The 19,997-nt window shown below is 36.0% G+C and overlaps 1 protein-coding gene across 5 annotated transcripts in view; it reads right to left on the bottom strand.

The window, feature by feature from the left end:
• Positions 1–19,997, bottom strand: part of LAMA2 (laminin subunit alpha 2) — a 517,841-nt gene that overhangs the window by 306,301 nt on the left and 191,543 nt on the right. For all 5 annotated transcript variants that reach the window (XM_045842659.1, XM_045842661.1, XM_045842662.1 and 2 more), the window contains exon 5: positions 2,493–2,672. In XM_045842659.1, coding sequence (XP_045698615.1) covers positions 2,493–2,672 — 180 coding nt within the window. The remainder of the gene's footprint in view (positions 1–2,492; positions 2,673–19,997) is intronic.

The raw sequence follows: 19,997 nt of genomic DNA, 5'->3' as shown, positions 1-19,997 counted from the left end.
TCACTTTCCATGAATCATATGTGGACTGTTTAATTTGTTGCATTTGAAAAAGAATCAACAGCTTTAGCAGAATGTGTTCATAATAGTACATTTCCTAAACTCTTAAAAAAGGAATTAAAATGTAACTAACTGTAAGATTAAGTTAACCTAATGTGAGGAGTAAATTAGGTGGGCAGAATATTTGCGCTTTTTTCATTATTATGTCAAAATGTCCATGCAATTACTTCCTTATATGAAATTAAGATAAGGGCTATGCTTCTAATTTTTTAAATCTATACAGGTATTTTTAAAAGATTACTTTTAATTATACAATAGAACTGAACTATTTTTAAGTTTTTAATTATATATATATAACATTTTATAATTATGAGATATTTCACATTATTATATGGAATCCAAATAACCATCTCAGTGGTATATATTCTACTATTAGTTCTACTATTCTAATTTTTCACATTAAAGAAAACATATTTAGACAAAATAAGTAGGTAGGCAAAAATCTGAGTTCCTTGACTACATAGTCCTCTTTTCCATTTACTTTTGTCTTTTGTTTTGTTTGTTTGTTTTTGTTGTATACCTAGTATCTTCTGGAATATTTTTGTGACTTACCTTACTTGATATAACTAAACTTTGAATTCATGAAACTTGTTAGGAAATTTAGTTAAAAGTCTGCATTTCACTAACTCCATCACAATAATCTAGATACAAAGAGGGATATTTACTTGGAAAGCTGATACCATAGTTTTTGTAGATGCTTTTAAATTGGGAAATGTGTTTTAAATATAAATATGTAATGCTCTACTTTTAAGTCATGGAAAGGAGCTGAAATTCAATATCATATTTTTATGTGTTTAAATTTACATGTAGGGTTTACTGAGCTTTACTTCAAAAAACATACTTAATTATTGAATTTCACTGCACTAGGGTAAAGGCTCATGTACAGTAAGATTATAAACAATAGGTGTGCAGCCAACCCCCACTTTGCCTTCTGCAACAGATGATAGAAGAAGCACATTTATTTGCATTGATTTTTTCCCCTATGATAAATATACTGTCAGGAAAGATTAAATTTCCCTTCAAAATTATTGTCTTTCTCGATATATGTTTTTTAAGTCATGTTGAAATTAAAATTAAAAATGATTGTTTTTAAAGAAGAGTCTACCATTGCTATAAGATAATGATTACTTCTGCACAAAACAATTTGCAATATGCTGAGGGTAAATTCATGGTAAAATTATTTTTTGTTGGAAAATATGTGGCACTAATGCAATGAATATGTGTTGATGGGGTAAAAGTTATTTTGTGATAATGGAGAGAGTAGGTGAGGAAAATTTAAATAATAACAAGAGAAAATATATAAGGGGTATCATGAACCATGAAAAGTGCTGTCCTTCAATATTCAGCCTAACAGTTCAGCAATTTGGCAATTGTTGGCAATAGCTGGGGATTGTTGACCTTAGTGGGATCATTTTAGAACTAAGAGCTTTTCCCCACAATCTTAGTTTCTCCTTATAGTCTTCTTGTTACTTCTCCTTCTAGTCACACAGTAGCTATTCTCTTAGTGTGGATTTTTTTTTATGGCTTTGCAGCTATATCTCAGTTGTGTTGCAGCATGTAAGGAAGGTGACACAACCTGGTGCATGTGGTAGGAGAGAGATAGAAGAAGTACAACTATCACCCACCCAACTGGGTGGTCATCCCTGTCCCAATCACATAAATTCCAGTTTAACCCTGGAAAACAGCACTTCAGTTAGCTTGTGTTTCAAAGATCTGTTGGAAGAATGATTTTCTCTGATATTCTATTCATGAAGGAAAATAAAACAATATATAAAATCAGTTTTTCTGTGCAGCACTGCTTTTTTTAAAACTATGGCTTATGATTTATTAGTAAAGCATACAACTAAACTACCTGATGGGACAAAATTATCCACAGACCAGCAGCATTGACATTGCTGGGAACTTGATAGAAATGCAGTTTCTCCACTCAGCCTTAGACCGCCTGAATCAGAACCTGCCTTTCTGCAAAATCACTGGCTGATTCTATGCACACTATGGTTTAAGATTTACTGCTGAATGTGTGGGTGTATGTGTGTACTGGGTCATGATATAAAATGTATTTCTTCGTGTTGGTTGCAGCCAAAAAATGTTTCAACTTCTTGATGTTACTCCCCAAAGCCAATTATAATAGTACAGCTCACCCAAAGAGACAAACTAACTCAGTCCTCAAAAGTAAGATGATGAACTAGGCATTATGAGCTTCATTTTACAAAAGAGGAAATTGAAGTTGACAAATGTTAAAAAGTTTGACAAATGTTACATATCTAACAAGTGGCTGAATTTATGTGAACAAAAGGTCTATCAAATTTTAAATTCTTTGATAATAACTACCCCTACAAATCATGGAAAGATATATTTTAAAATGATTTAACACACATTTAAAAAGAAGGGTACAATATCATTCACAGGCTGTAACATGACTCATTGTAACTTACTCTTCGTGTGACAATGGGGTCAATTTCTCTGGGGTCTTTGTGAGCAAACATCATCAAATCAGCATTCAGGGTGCGTATCCTCTGAAATCTCAGGCGAATATAGCGAGCAGAGGTAAATTCTAGCAGTTCAGGAGAAGGATCATCTGCACTTGGTCTCCCATTGATCAAAGAGATGTGAATCTACACAATGTGGGAAATAACGTAACAATTAAGTTCACCAAAAAATAAATATCTGGTTTGGTTTTGTTTCCTTGGAAAAATTAAGATAAGCTCTCTACTCCTAATTAATCATACAGATACAACTTCATGTTTGCTAGAATAGAGTGAAGCAATTGAGGGATTTTATGGACATTTTAATATATCTACATGCAATACATTTGTTTATATTTTAGGCATTCTCTCTGTATTTTAGGTGTCCATTATCCTCTGTTCCAAGGCACAGCATCTACTTGACCTTCCTAGGAGTTCCATAAATTTTTAAATCACACGCTCTGGCTGGCGTAGCTCTGTGGATTGAGCGCAGGCTGCGAACCAAAGCATCACAGGTTCAATTCCCAGTCAGGGCACATGCCTGAGTTGCAGGCCACAGCCCCCAGCAACCACACATTGATGTCTCTCTTTCTCTCTCTTTCTCCCTCCCTCCCCTCTCTAAAAATAAATAAAATCTTAAAAAAATTAAAAAAAATTTTAAATCACTTTATCTTTTTCTGAAAATTATGGGCCCTAAAATGATTTAAGAATATGGTATACAGTTGAAAACCAAAATATTGTTTTTTAAAAAAGAGCTACAAAACAGACAAAAACAGGACTGAAAAAGTACTCAAATTAATTCTAAATTGGAAAGTATCTAATTGTACAGCCTTAGTATATAGAAAGCAAAACCTGACACATTGCAAGGAAAACTGACAATTGTACAGACACAGTGAGAGATTTCAATTGGCTGTTCATTTTGTTGTTGGGTTGTTTTGTTTTTTTTTTTTGAGTACTTGTAGATCAACAAGACAAAAAATATTAGAAGTATAACACATTCTATGAAAATACATTAAAACCTGCTGGAATGATATATTTGTTAGGAAAATAATTTAGCACAATTGATACCCAAAGAAATAAAATCTGTCTGGCTGGTGTGACTCAGTGGACTGAGCACCAGCCTGGGAATCAAAAGTTGCTGGTCCATTCCCAGTCAGGACACATGCCTGGTTTGCAGGTCACGTCCCTTGTAGGGGGCGCATGAGAGGCAACACCACATTGATATTTCTCGCCCTCTCTCTCTCCCTCCCTTCCCCTCTGTCTAAAAATAAATAAATAAAATCTGACTGTACTATTTTTGATGTACAAAATAGAGAAATTGCAAGGGAACTCCCCCTCACAGGTGCATGAATCCCATGTGTTCTCATAAAGATTTTACTAGAGTAGAAAACTCTAATGAATAAACAAGTCTAATAAGATAGAAAGAACTCCTATCACATAACGAAACTGTTTCTCGCATACTTAAAGAACTCTATATCAACAAGAAAAAAGACCAACAACATAACACAAAAAAGCAAACAAAAGATATAAGGGAATTATTCAAGGAAAACATAAATGACAAACTTTTGACGAGATGGTGAACCTCACTCATTAATTAACAGAGAACTATTAATTCAAATCACAATAATAAACTTTTTTCACTTTTTTTTCAGGTGGCCAAACCCCCCTAATATTAATAATACTCCTTGATGGCAAGACTGAATTAGTGCAGGAATTTTTATGCACTTATATGTCTGAGTATAAAATGACACAAACCTTTATGAAAGTGTGAAAGTGACTTTAGCAGTAACTATCAAAATTACATATGCCTACAATTTTTGATTTAGAAATTCCACTTTTGAAAAATTATCCCACAAATATTACACGTACATATTATTATTATTATTATTTTTTAAAGTAGCCTGTTTTTTTTTTAAGATTTTATTTATTTTATTTTTAGAGAGGGAAGGGAGGGAGATAGAGAGAGAGAAACATCGATGTGCGGTTGCTGGGGGTTCTGGCCTGCAACCCAGGAATATACCCTGGCTGGGAATCGAACCTGGGACACTTTGGTTCCCAGCCCACGCTCAATCCACTGAGCTACGCCAGCCAGGGCTACACGTACATATTATTCCTAGACAGCATTTTTTATAATAGCAAAAGACTAAAAACATGTTAATATTCATTAATGTGCAACTGGTTAATTAAATTATACTTCTATATACTAAAGTAGTGCACCATAAAAAAGAATGAGGAAACTCTTGATATACTGATAGGAAGAAGTACCTTCACTTTTTTGTACTTTGTCTTTGTCTATGCACTATTACCTATGAAATACATTAAATCAAACTTATTTAAAAAAGGGAACTGAGGGGTAGGTTTTGGGCTGAAACCTCCTCCCCCCCACACACCCACACATGGGAAGGTGCACACATGCACAGGAAGCTGAAGAGACAGGAAGGCCAGTAGAAAGCAGTCCTGTGCTGGGCTGGCCACTGTCCAGGAGCATGACAGTCCATGCATGAACTGGGGGACTGTGACTTGAGGTCACCCACTGGAATTTTCATTCACTTTTGCAAGATCATATATCGTGGGTGTTTAGTATACTTTTTGACAGGAGGGAGCAGGGGTATGTGTTTCCATTCCTACTATCCTGCATTTAGATAATCCCTGAGAGCATTTTACAAACTGACTGCCAGTAAACTACTGAGTCACCAGAGAAATAAATATAGAAACTCTGAGTGAGAAACTCATTCTGATTTCACAAAGAATAAATTCAAAATGCCTCATGATAAAAATATGAAGTATCCCAGCTCATTGAGTTTACCTTGGATACTTAGTGAAGAATAAATTCACTTAACACATTTGAAGATGATAGAATGCAAGGTCTGCTACATATACGGAATCTCAAAATACTGGATACCCTCTTTCTAATGTCAAATTTCTAAAAGAGTAAAGTGGATTTTGTATATTCCACAGCTCAGGCATCTAGCAGGTGAACGAGAAATGTATTTAAGTTGTCTGTATTACTTAAGAAGGTATCAATTCAATGTTAAAGGAATGAATAAATAGAAACATGAAGCAATTAAAATTAGTTTCCTTAGAGATTAATTTGGCATCCAAAAAATCACCAGTGCCCTTCACTTCATGCTTAATTTCTATTCTTACCAAGCTCTCCCTTGAGGTGTTCCTAAAAATGCTGTTTGAAAGGAGGAAATCATGACATGCCTAGGATTAAAGTTTCTGAAAATTATTGATTCATTTGGCATGAATTCTATAGTAAACTGTATTTGTGGTTGTACATGAAATTAGCATGTCCTTCATTGAAATGCACAGGAAATCTGAAATAAATGATGTACGTGTTCTCATTTAGGTTAATAAACCATATGATAGCTACATAAAGGATTCAGCAAAAGAACACTTCTCACAGCTTTGGTATTTTCATCAAGCTGCTCTGCCAAGAGATCTTGTGAGTACAGTTAGTCCCAAGCTGTTTCTGGATTATAAAACCAGCCAGCTGTTTGGCCATGTTGTGAGCAGCTTCCTTCCATCATTTTTTCTTCCTTTTTTTTTTTTTTTGCACTCCCCTTTAAAATAAATCATAATATTGGATAGGATATTTCCACTGACATGATGCTGTGTAATTCCAAGTGCTCTGGCTATTTAAGCATACTTCCTGATTTCCTGTGGGGTGACAACTGGAGGGTGTCTATCTTCAAAAAGATGAAAAGTGTCAGCCCTCAAGACCACCACAGCCTTGCTGTGAGCCTCGGGAAGCCTGTGGCAGTGCAGTGTCTTCTGAAATGCTTTCTATTACAAGCATGTTGGTGGGTGTATGTTCATGCTGTCAAAGGAATCCATTCCAATGGAAAATATCAGCATGACAAAGAAATGGTTCTTTAGATTTCAAAATTACCCTCTTCTTTGAAATTAGCTATCACAGAAAAATAGAGGAAAAGTACCCCATAGGTTTATGACTAAGGCCCTAAATCAATATTGCACTATACTCATCCAAATAATTCCATTCTTATCAGTGTAAGCATACTACATAGACCAGGTTCCCACTGCAGATGGATAAATATTTGTGACTCTGTGGCATTTTTACTTCTATAATTAAAATACAATTTTAAAATGGTTTATGCAGCAGATAATCAGATTTCTAGTATGAATAACTGTCTCTTATTATTATGTTTTTCTATTTACATTAATACAACTGCTTTGGATTTCTTGAACAGGCAACCTCCTAATACCCTGCCCAGCGATACAGATTTCCTGAGTGGCTTGAGAGAAGGAGGGCTGAGCGGTGTAAGTGGATGGAGTTGACAGCATGGTGGGCAGTGTATTCTCTTAGAACAGATTAAAATACCATCTGAATTATCAGTCTCTAAATTAGCCCCTGAAAGTTGTATGACAACTTATAAGTAAGTTATCTCTAGGAGATAAAACAATAAAATTCACATGTATAGGATGAGTATAGCTAGGTATAGATGTACCAAAGAATCTATAGGTGTGGATGTACATGAGTGATTGAGACGTGTAGGAAACCTCTTAAATACAATCCTGGTTAATATGATATTATTTCAGAGAGGGAGAGTAACTTTGAAAAATGAGCCTAATGATTTTTATTTTACCCTGCGTGAAAAGAAAGACAGACATATTTGAAGTGAAGAGGTGATTATATGACTGTAAGGAAGAGGGGACAACATAACAGTTTGTCATTGGGTTTCTAGCACAGGGCAACGGCTCTGGCTCTGACTCTGAATGGTCAATAGGAACCCTCAAATGATGATATTTAGTTCTCTCCATACCTGGTCTATTAGCAACATTTGAAACAATTCGATATTCCATTTACTTTCACAACACCACACTCCTTGTTTTCCTCCCACCTCTCTGGCTACCCCTCCTCAATGTTCTTCATTACTTACCACTTTTTCTCCTCCCGAACTCTGATGCTGGAGCATCACATTGTTCACTTTTAGCCTTTGGTTATGTCTATACTTAGTGATGTCATCACAGCCCACAGCTTTAAATACCACCTATACTGAGGTCTCCCACTTCTGTATCTCCAGGCTTTGTCTCTCCTCTGAAGGTCAGGATGAAGAACCCAACTGCCTTCTTGATACATTTATTTGGCTGTCTAATAGGTATACGAAACTTACATCTCAAACTGAGTTCCTTCCCTTCGCCCCATAGTCTTCCCAATTTCACTAAATAATTTCATCCTTTCAGCTACTCAGATCAAAAATGAAATCATCCTTGACTGCTTTTGTTTTCTTGCTGCTTACACCCAAAATGTATGAAAATCTTGGTTTACCTTCAAAATATATCCAGCACCCAAACACTTCTCACCATGTCCACTAAAACCATCTAACCACAAGCGTTCATCATCACCTACCTGGGCACTACAATAGGGTCAGAACAGTTCTTCATTGCTACCTTACCTAACTCCCTAGGGTCTGTTTTTTTTTAAGTTTTTAGTAAATGTTTCCATCAATTTATTCTTTGTATTCCTTAAAACAAAAGCTACAAGTTTAGTATAAACAAATTAAAATACTGGACACCAAAGGAAGCCAACTTTTATTCATGCTTCAAGTTGGTTCACGTTCTTTTACTTCTGTTTACCAGATGATCTTCAATTTCCACAGAGGTTCCTCTTCCATAGATCACATGCACGAGGTAAAAGATGGCCAGCAAATTTACGAAAACAGTGTGAACCACAGCCAAAGAGGTCCATTCCAACTCAAGTGTGTGTTACGTGCCATTGAGTTGGCCCCAACTCTTGGTGACCCTGTGACTGAATGTGCGATGTCCGCAGTGTTTTGTCCTCAACAGTGCTGCTCAGCTCCTGTAAACTCACGGCTATGGCTTCTTTTACAGAGTCAATCTATCTCATATTTGGTCTTCCATTTTTCCTGCTGTTTTCAATTTTCCCTAGCAATACTGTATTTTCCAAAAAAACACTACCTTCTCATGATGTGCCCGAGTAGGACAGCTTCTGTTTTGTCATTTTTGCCTCCAGCAAAGTTTCAGGCTCAATTTGCTCAAAGTCATACTTGTTCATCTTTCTGGCAGTGCTGGGTATTCATAGAGCTCTCCTCCAACATCTTATTTCAAATGAATCATTTTTTTTACCTATCAGCCTTCTTCAATATCCAAATTTTGCATCTGTACATAGTAATTGGGAATGCGAGGGTGTGCATGATTCAGCCTTGGTCTCTAACGACACATTTTTGCTCGTGATCTTTTCTTATTCTCTCACCGCTGCCCTTCCAAGTATCAGCCTTCTCTCTATTTCTTGGTGGTAGTCTCCATTTGAATTGATGACCAAACTAAGGTAAGTGAAATCTCTAACAATTTTGCAATTTTCATTGTCTGTATTAAAGGTGTATATTTCTTCTACAGTTGTGATTTTTGTCTTCTTGATATTCAAATGCAGTAGTCCTGCTTTGGCACTTTCCTGTCTCTTCATTTCAACTCACAGTTACTCTCTTCCAGCATGAACCCGTGCCATAATCACATCCATTATTAGCAAACTGCACAAAAGTCATCATTTTTTTAATGGGAGCACAAATTCTTACTCTCTCCTCACCACTTGGTGCTGCAACAATTAACTTGTCAATTCTTGTGAAGTTATATTTTATAAATATTCTTTGTTGTACTCAACATTATGTACTCAACAATATGTACTCAACATATTCTTTGTTGTATTCAATCATGACATTTTCCCCTTACAACATTCCACATTCCAGTAATTTTCTATTTCACTGCCAATAAAAGACATTTTATAACGAACTCTGAGATCCTATATAATCTTTAACAACATGTGCTACCCCCTCACATTGCCACATGAGAAAACAACAATCTTTTGAGTTTCTTCCTACACCTTCCTTCCTTCACCCTGCTCCAGCCAGGCTGCCATCTTTGTTAGGGAGTGCCAAACAGGTTTTTACTCAGGGCTTTTGAACTTGGGGTCCCTTGCCCGTAATGTTGTCCTCCTAGATTTGCAATTCTCACGTTATCATCTATTTCAAAATATTGACCAAATTCATTTTGTTAACCACAGCAAAGTGGACCTCACCCATTGGTTAGCTCTTTCTTTGTGCAGATCACATCCTGGCCATTTTATTGCCCAATATATAAATTTGATGTATTACTATTTATAAAAGAGTTCATTAAAATAATAGGCTATATTAAAATTATAAAGTAGATTACTTAAACCCTATAGACATACAATAACTACCGATAAAGCTATCTAAGAGAGTACCTTGCTTCCAGAAGAAAACATTTTTACTAAATATTCATTTTATGGATTATTATTAGCTTTATTATATGTAACTAAATAGTTATTGAAAAATAACTTTCCTTAACTCATCAAAAAAGATTCATTGCAGTTTCTAAAACTTTGTCAACATCAATGGACTATTTTTTAAATCTTACAAATAGGAAAATACATGAATATATGAAAACTAAACCATGTATAATAAAAGTATACTGGGTAAATAATAAAGGTTGAATAATATGTCATTTATAATGCAGGTTAAATATTTAAACATTTTAGACTAGGATTTCCTTATCAAGAAGTTTTAAGGCCATAATGAGGAAATTGGGTATTACAAAATCAATATATTCACAGTCCATTACTTTCAGTAATATCAGGCACAGTTTATTAAAGTCTTCTTTGCATTTTTCTACAGCCTATATTTTATTTCCTCCAACTAACAGCTGTTATGTTTATAATCATTTTTATTAATTCAAATGCTACTCATTTGCACATCCAGAAAATGAAGTATTCTGAAGGCTAATAAACACATGCTTACAAAGCTTTATCTCTGGTCTTCTGCATAGTGGAATATTTTTAGTAGTTTGTTTAGTCAGTTAGTCACTTATTCATTCAAAAATATTTATTGGATGCCTTAGTATATTCCAGGTCACTGAATCATTTTCACTTTCCCTTTTGTGTTGCCATCTATCTCATCTCTGTGTTCCTCTGTCAAACACCTTTTCTGCACCTGTACTGTTTCCATTTGCACAGATACACTTCCTACATCTTTTAGTTCTCAGCTGGGATGATGTGAACATGTCCTTCCTTCGATGAACATGTCCACGTTCTGTCCAAAAGTTCTTCCCAAGAATTCTCTGAGCTCCTTTATTATCATTGTCTGCTTACTAGACTGTAAGTTCAATGAGAATAGAAACTCTGCCTTATTTATACTTTCAGTGCTTAATAAAGTGAGTAGTACAGATCCTCAATAATTGTTTGCTGAATGGATAAATCGGTATCAGTGTTCAAATGTTACAGGCTGTGATAGAACACCAGTGAATTAACACTTTTCCCCAAACACTTATAATTTTTGTATATCATTCAATAAATAACTTTGTATATACTTTAAGTATATTTTAGCTATATTTATAATTCCATTAATTAGATGCACACAAAAATTTTATTTACCATAATTGACTAAATATCAGGAGAGCTGTAATAATTCAAGTACTCAAAAGGATATGATATGGTTATCTCTGTAGCCTCGACATTTGAATAAACCAACAAAAACTAGTAAAGGAACTAGTGGAGTCATTTCCAAAGATAAAAATAATGCAATTTACTAGCACAAATGGATATATCCCTTCAGATTCTTCAATATTCCTACTCCATCAGGACTGGAAAGATGTTCTTTTTATGCAGAATGCACTGAATTAGTTTGGAAGGCCCTTAATAAATGTCACGCTATCATTACCAGTTTACAAACCCCACTAAAACAACTTCTCCCCCATGGCTGATGTCTACCGACCTGCTTGAAAAGTAGTATTTTAATACACAAAATGTCAAGGACTGTGAATGACCTTAACTTCCTTAACTAACTTATTCCAGGAAGACAAGGAAATGTCAGCGTCATGAACTGTGGAGCAGATAGGACCGCATTACTGACAACTCCTCCCCGAGTCTAGTCAGAACAGGTCACTCCCGCTCCGGGAGGTGACACTGCGTTTTTGACACTGCATGTTTCTGGCTGCCCCTGAAACTTAGGTGGCTTTTCTCCTGTTTTTTAGAATTACTATTCTTGCCTTTTCATTTCTGGATGAGAGCTTTTCATAAGAAGATTCATTCTTTTCAAAGAGTATTCATCATTTTGTTTTTATTTTTGTTCTCATAGTGAAAACAGTTAAAATATTGTGCTTTAAAGATTTGTGTAGCTTTTCTCCTGGTCAAATAAGAGCCTCTCTCTCTCTCTCTCTCTCTCTCTCTCTCTCTCTCTTTCATTTTGTTTCAGAGTTATCTATTTTTATACCAACAGTAGATTACATGTAGCAATGCTTTCTAACTTTTATGAAATTAACACATAGAAGGGATAAGGTGTTTTTTTCTAATGATCAAGAAATAGAAGCAATGTCTTAGCTCTTTAGGAGTTTTCATTTTCTCAACACCTCAAGCTTGGTATGGTTCTTCTTTTCAAAAAGTTTCTGGTGTCTTTTTTCTTTGTACAAGTCAAAGCAACCAGCAGAGTATTTATTTCTAAGCCCCTTGAGCTTAGGTTGGTTTTATCTAAAGCACGACCACATGGGTGACGTGTAATCCATCATAACAGAATGGAAGATCTTGATATCACTCCCACTGGTCCTGATAGATAAAAGGAAGAATGATAACTAACCACCTGAAATTTTCAAAAAGAGAAAAGTCATTGCTAAATGCAAAAATCCACCCTTTCTTTTCTCTAAAAGACCTTGTCACACAGGTGCTCATTTTATATCTGTTTTAAAATTTAAAGGTATTTTTCCCTGGCTGGCGTAGCTCAGTGAGTGGATTGAGCACAGGCTGTGAACCAAAGCATCGCAGGTTCGATTCCCAGTCAGGGCACATGCCTGGGTTGCAGGCCACGGCTCCCAGCAACCGCACATTGATGTTTCTCTCTCTCTTTCTCCCTCCCTTCCCTCTCTAAAAAAAATAAATAAAATCTTAAAAAAAATTAAAGGTATTTTAAATTGATAATTTAAAAAATTACTCCAAGTTAAAAATGCTTCATTTATCACTTGTGTTTTTCTTTATCCACATAAAGCATATAATATTTGCACAGATAAAAGAAGTGTTGTCCAAATAGGTTTCCTCAATCTCTTTTGGGAGCCTCTCATTTAAATTTTATCAAATGCAGATGTCATTACAAAATCTTTGTGCTGTCAAGCTAAGACAACACAGGGATGCAAACATCATCTGAAATTCACAGCAGGGGAGAATTTAAAAGCAATAGCTCCAGAACGGGTCATGAGGCAAAATCACCAGAACAAAACTTCTCTTACTCTCCTCAAACATTTGCTTAGCTCCAAATTTTGTTTTGGGCATGCTTTAACCAGAGACAGACTAAGAGAACAGAATCATTAGTCATCTATTCAACTTCATAGCTTTTTCAGAAGTATTTTTGCAATACACAGGGCCTTGCACATAGAGCCAAATGTGGTTATTGCTGTGTATTCACTGGATACCAGACACTCTTGCATGTGATCTATGTACACTAAATCATTTAGTATTAACGACAGCTTCATGAGGTTGGAGTAATTATTAACTCTCTTCTAAGAAGAGAAACAGACACTAACATTTTAACAAGTAAGGTGAAGTTCATACAGCTAGGATATGTTCCAATTCATGTCTTACTATTGAGGATACACTGGCTGAGCTCCTCAGTACCCCTGTGCTTCCTCACAGAGGAGGGTTTTAGTAAGCATTTGCTGAATGAATAAGAGCTGGTTTTCTAGGCAGTATTTGGAGATTTCTTGCATCATGAAGCTCACTACTAGTGAGAGAACATTTTTCATGCACCCTCCCTTCATTCTTTTATGTGCTTTACTTCCATTCCAGCCCTGTGTGTAACTGACCTTAGTATTTTTGTTCATTTTTTTTGTTCATTTTCCTGTTCCCACTCCTCTGGAATTATCTGTATGGTTTGATTTTTCCAGCTCTTGATTTTTCTTAATGAATTGGGGTAGTATATATCTTACTAGTGTTATCCATTCCAGACTTCCTAAGGTAAACTGCTTACCATGCTGAAAGTCACCACTCAGGACCAACCACCAGCTCAGATGGTGACAAGGCTACCTGAGAACAAGAGTGAGCTGTATTACTGCACAAGGACCACTAGGCAATAGTCTCAGACCTGATTAACACCTCCTGGTATGGATCCATATCAGGAGAAATCTTCCATATAAATACAGCTCTACATTGATCAAAACCAGACCTGGAACATGTCCAAGAGTGAAGGCTAAAGCATCAATTAACCAGAAAAAAAACAACAATACCTGAAGTCTTACTAGCATCATAATATACAACATTGATTATGATGGGTTTAGTACTTCAGCATTTTAAAAAGCAAAAATGATTCACAGGTGTGCAAAAACTTAACTTATACTTTATGGGAAATTCTACTAAAAAGGAAAAACTCCAACCTCAAGTTGTGGGGAGAGGGGAAAATAGTATATTAACACCCCAAATAAATATCTGTTAAACTACTAACATGTTCTTCCTCAGGGTGGAGAGCTGTGAGGGAAAGTCCCAAATAAGAAAAAAAAGCAACTGGGAGCACAATGACCTACATTGGTAGGAAAGAACAATCAGTACACTTGAAAGACATAATAACAGCACAAAGGAAAACTTAAGCAACCTTTTCCTGTTTTGTTTTCAGTCCCCGTGTGAGAACACTTGTGTAAAATTAAAATAAAATCTTGGAGCATGAGGCCGAAATATGGTGCCAGATCCTGTGTCATCAGATTGGAATAAAATCAGCACGCATATTTGCAAGAGAAATTCAGGCGCTCTTTCACTCTCATTCTCTGACTCAAGGGTTCCTCAGAGAAAAATTGTAAGTGTATGTATGTGTTGCAAGTATATAAATGAAAGCTAGATTAATTTGATTTTTTCCCCATTTACATAGAATGGCATTTTTGGATGGCCACCCCCAAGCTCAACCGATTTAATTTTCACAAAGGCTCAACTTCAAACAAGATGTCACTGACTTTTAATTATGGAGACATACTAATACTTAGATGTAGGTCCTCAAGATTGAGTGTATTCCGTAAGCTAGCTGTATTTTCTTTTTCCTTTCTTTAAAAATTTTTAAATTGTTCTTCAATTACAGTTGTCTCCCCCACCCCATTACTCTCCCCTGTGCTACCCACTCCTCACCTTCACATTTCGTCCTTCCCCACCCTGCGTTGTCTTTGTCTATGAATGTCTTGGTCCACACATGTTCCTTGACTCGAACCTTCCCCTTCTTCCCCCCATCCCCTCCTCCCCTCTGGGCTAGCTGTATTTCTAATATCCCTAACACATGTGTACGCAAAATACAGTTCCCGTGCTGACTATCCATGTCCCCCCACCTTCCGACAGGTGTCTGCTGGCTCCCAGCCCTCACTACTACAGACTCATTCACTGAACTTTCCTTCTTTTGCCACCTTTTTCTCATTGTTCTTTTGTTATTAATTTTTGGTGTCTCCTTCCATATCTTTACCTGTTCTCCAGTCACCTCTTATTTTTTTACTCTTATCCTGTTATATTTCATCTTTAGAGTGAAATTGTACATCCATGGTGGATCGAGTTTCTATGCTTTCAAGTAAAATCATGTGTTTCATTGTTCCAAATATGGCTTCTGGACAATTTTATAAAAGCAAACTACAGTCCTACCTCTCAAACTTAAGATTTTTTTATTGTACAAAGAGTAAATATGTAAATAAATAGATAAATAAATATTGGTTTTTTAGAGAACAAAATTGTATATTTTCATAACTCAGGAATTTTCATTTCAGTGGTCCACAACCTGAGGACCATTGGGTCTGTGTGTAAGACCACAAAATGGGCGTACAGACAAGCTTTTCTAATTTTGTCTGACACTGTGCCTGATGCTTTGTGTTTTTGCCTGATGTCTGTGCATGCATGTCTTCTTGTGTGTTCAGATTGTTAATCACAGTTTAAGATCATGTATGTTAGAGACAGAGACTACCTAGTTTCAAATTCTGGTTCTTACTATTTGTGTGAACTTAGAAATGTACTCCATCTCTCCATGACTCAGTTTCCTCTGTAAGAGACAAATAATAATGCCGATGTTATCATGCTGGATTAAAAGGAATACTTCATATGACCTGGCTAGAATAATACCTCATGCACAGAAAAGTATTAAGTGTTAGCTGTTGCTATTATTATCCTTGAGAAAGTAAGAAAAATACTATAAACGGTTGTGTGTCCCCCTGCGAGGCAGGATGTGCTGCACCCTTTCCTGTAGTTACCTATTCCCAACCTGGGCAGCCTCGGACAATGTAAGGAGCAGTGACAAAGTTCCCACCCTCAATGGAGACATGATACTGGAAATGCTAAAAAGGTTGAACAAGGGGAGACTATGCATTAAGGAGAGCAGGACATGTGCCTGAATTGTGCCTTCTAATTTATATTCAATTTCATACAAGCAATGAAGAGAAGGAAAGATACTGGTTCAGAACCTCTCCAGCTCTGTGTCAGGGTTGTCACTCTAGGGAAGGCCTTTATTCCCATCCCCTGACATGACAGTCTTTAGGGCTAAGGACAGAGTAAGTGAACAAGGGCAGCAGGAAGAAGAGGTTGTAGAACTACTGACATCTGGGCAGTAGTTTGTAACAAAAGAAATATGAAAAGTTAAAGAATATTGTTGCAAATGGCAGTATTTCATCTTTTCTCGTGACTGAGTAATGTTCCCTTGCATATATGTACCACATCTTTGTCCAGTCCTCTATGGAAGGACACTCTGGTTGTTTCTTTGTCTTGACCGCTATGAACAATGCTGTAATGAACATAGGGATGCGCAGATCTTAGCAAAAGTCTTAGCAAAATTTTGGGGGTAGATAACCAAACAAGGAGTTGTTGGATCACACTGTAACTCTATTCTTAATTTTTTGAGAAACCTCCATATTGTTTTCCATAGTGGTTGTACTAGTTACATTCCCACCAACAGTGAGTGAGGGGTCTTTTTTCTCCACAACCTCTCCAACACTTATTACTAGTCTTGTTGATAATTGCCATTCTAACACTTGGGAGATGGTATCTCATTGTAGTTTTGATTTGCATTTCTTTAATAGCTAGTGAAGTTGAGTGCCTTTCCATAGGATGAATCTTGAAAATATCATGTTCAACAAAGTAAGTCAGAAAGAAAAAGTTAAGAACCACAAGATTTTATTCATATTTGGTATATAAAACTAAAAACAACAAATGAACAAACAAGACAAATAAACAAACACTCATAGACACAGACCACAAACAGTATGGTGGCTACCAGAGAGGGGGTTGGGAAGGAGGTAGTACAGGGTAAAGGGGCTCAAATATATGGCGAAGAAAGGACATTTGATTTTGGGTGGTAAATATATAATGCAATGCACAGATTATGTATCATAATACTGTACACTTGAAACCTATACAATTTTATTAGCCAGTGTTACCCCAATAAATTTAATTTTTAAAAAAGAATGTGATGTAGGAAGAGACTGTCTACACATCTGATGGCACACTTAGTTGTTTTGGAGTCACCTGGTTTCCAGTGTATCACAGTGATGTACACAGACAGCTAGATGACAACCAAAAATGTCAAGTGATAATTTTACATGCTGATAGAAAAACAGCAAATGTGATCCATGTCAGTAGTATCTTAAGTTCAGGTTCCTACATTATTCTGTGCAGGGTTGAATCACAATCATTTATTTACTAGGTTTGTAGGATATTGGCTCTACACCCCCCTGACATCTGCACGGCACCAGCAGATCTCTAGTCCCTTCAAAGAAGCGGATTACACCAAGGGACTTCTCCTCCCACACAGCCAGAAGATGGGGATTTCTGTAGATTTACTGAGTACACAGTGTTCTTGTTCTTTTGCTAGACTCACTAATAACTGACCACAGGAAGCTGCAGGGCCATGCCCTTAGAGAAGCTCAGATACAGCTTGTGTTGTTGGTTAGCTGGCGGGGGGTGGGGGCATGTTGAAATCCAGGGCTTCATTTTCTGCAGGCATCCATGTACATAGCAAATATTTAGAAACAGGAAAACTTGGGGAATATGAATATACAACTGATTCAAGGTCATTGATCATTATTGTAGGTTATTTGTCTAAAGTGGATTTTGTTTCCCAACATTCCCCTTTCCCTTCCCTCTTGACAAACACTGCGTGAATGAAAGGTAAAGGGAATAAAACATTTAATCAATCATCCAGGGACCAGGGCTAAATTGCTTTCTGTTATACATTTGCTGCCAAGTTCACAGAATCAGTTTTGTTTTCAATTATTTGTAATATGCTTTCCCAGAAGAATTTATAATAGGCTGTTTAGGCACTATTCCCTTTTCTATTAATGACAAAAATACAACTGTTCCTCCTTAGCAAAAAAGAAAAGGAGTTAAATTAGGAAAATTGCTATGGATGTTGCTGTTGGATTTAAGAGATCTTTGGTTTATTTGTTTTCATTTTAAACTCATTCCAATGAGAAACAGCAATGACACTTCCTTCTTCCTTCTCACTGTATGCATTTTGAAAATAAGATTCTAACAATCTCTATTTTGAAATAGTTTATAATAATACCTACAAAATATTTTTAAAAGCGTATGTCATGATTATCCATGCTTTTATAGTTAAAATAGCTGTAAACTTGGTTCCTTGAAAATAAGGTACATTGTAAGTCCTACAAATATTCTTTTGTCAGATGCAATGCTTCCCATCTCTGTAATTCCTAAAATCACCTTTTCTCTCTCATCTGGGACTTCCTTGTAGCTCTTCTCTGGGACTCTTGTGTTCCACCACTATCAGCATCCCTGTCATCTTCCATATCTTCAGTTTGATAAGGTGATAATTGAAGACATACACTTGTTATTGGGAGATTCCTTATTAGCTAGCTAGCTATGGCAGTCTTTTGAGAAACGCAAGAAAGAATCCCTGAACTCCCATTTGTAGGCATCCCAATGGGCAGATTATCTACACAGAAAGATGATGTATAGACATTGTGAACCCAGTCATTTCACCCCATGATAGCACAGGGCCGGAGACCACAATAGTCTTACTCCAAAACATACCTTTATACACACTGAACAGAAGTACATCCGTAGAAGTTGGTTTTGAAAACTCTGAGGCTTATTACTGGTGTTAGCATGGGCTAGGGTTTGTTTTATGTTCTTCTGAGAATCTGATCAATATTCAGGACCTTTATTAACTTCATTCCTGAAACTCTACCTTCTTTTCTGTTTCTAACACTTTCTTCCCTATCATGAATAAGCTCTTTCACTGATCTATCCCACGACCTTCCTATCCTCCAGTAATGTACTTTAGCTGAAATAATCCTTTCTCTTAACAGCTACATCTATGCCCCTGCTTCTCTAAAAATCCTTGACTGGGTCTCCAATGTATGTTATTTCTTTAAAATGAAATTTAAATTCTCAATTTAAATGACCATCAAAAAGATGGTCAAACTTTTTTACAAGTATGACTAGAAGTTAGAATAAAAAATCTAATTTAAATTCTCAATTTAAATTTCACAACCATCTTGTGTTTAACTGAATCCTTTTCCCTTAATCTGTATATTCTTATTTCCTTCCAGTGCATATTTAAGAAACATGATGGTAACTACAAAGAGAAAGGAAAACATTCTCTAATGGCACAAACATCATCATCATCAATTTATGCAATCTGTACAGAAATACACATATACCACCGACAATTCTTTCTTCATCAAGTAAAAAGATGAAAATGCACATAGGTCAACAAACTAGTGAACAATTTTAAAACAAGCATTCCAAATGAGTGTGGCTCTTTCAAAGTAACTATTTTGGGGCGTTCTAAGTAGAGAGAAAAATATTGCCATTTCTTTAACCATCTTAATATTTCTAGTGTTTTTCATTATTCCTGAAATTTCTCTCTTAGTGATAGGAGGTAGACTATTTCAAAAGCAAATGTTTTGGAGGAAAAGAAAATGGTTTATGATAATTAAAGGTCAGAATAGAAATAGGAAATTCAAGCTGGAAATAGAGGAAGGTACAGACAGCAAAGCCTGCCCACACACTTCTTTCAAAACCCAGAATTCCAGAGCTCCTTTAACCTTCAACATTCCTTAAGAATCAACTACCAGATACTGGGAAATACTAAAGATATGAGAGGTGAACTGGTAACCAGAGATCAATTACTTGAAAAACATTTTCACTCATTATAAAATCAAAGCTTTTTATCTGTCAAAGGGGGTCATTCATGTTGTCAATGTCACTTATAAAAAAAGACTTAGTTTTAAAGAACTGTGTATAATAATATTCTTGAAGCTTAAATATAATTTGTAATTCTGCCTGCCGTTGTTTTCAGTTATTACTAACACTAAAACACAACAGGTTAAATCAATTTCAACACATTATCATTTTAGCCTAAATTCTCATATTTACAAAGTAATGTACCCTATCATTACACATCCTTGAAAGGATTATGTTAATAAGTTTTACTTCTCTTTAACTTTGAGAAGCAGAAGAACAAT

Source organism: Phyllostomus hastatus, unplaced genomic scaffold (genome assembly GCF_019186645.2).
Source record: "Phyllostomus hastatus isolate PE091 unplaced genomic scaffold, TTU_PhHast_1.1 phas_contig_40, whole genome shotgun sequence".
Taxonomy (NCBI): domain Eukaryota; kingdom Metazoa; phylum Chordata; class Mammalia; order Chiroptera; family Phyllostomidae; genus Phyllostomus; species Phyllostomus hastatus.
This window is presented reverse-complemented; position numbering and strand designations above follow the sequence as displayed.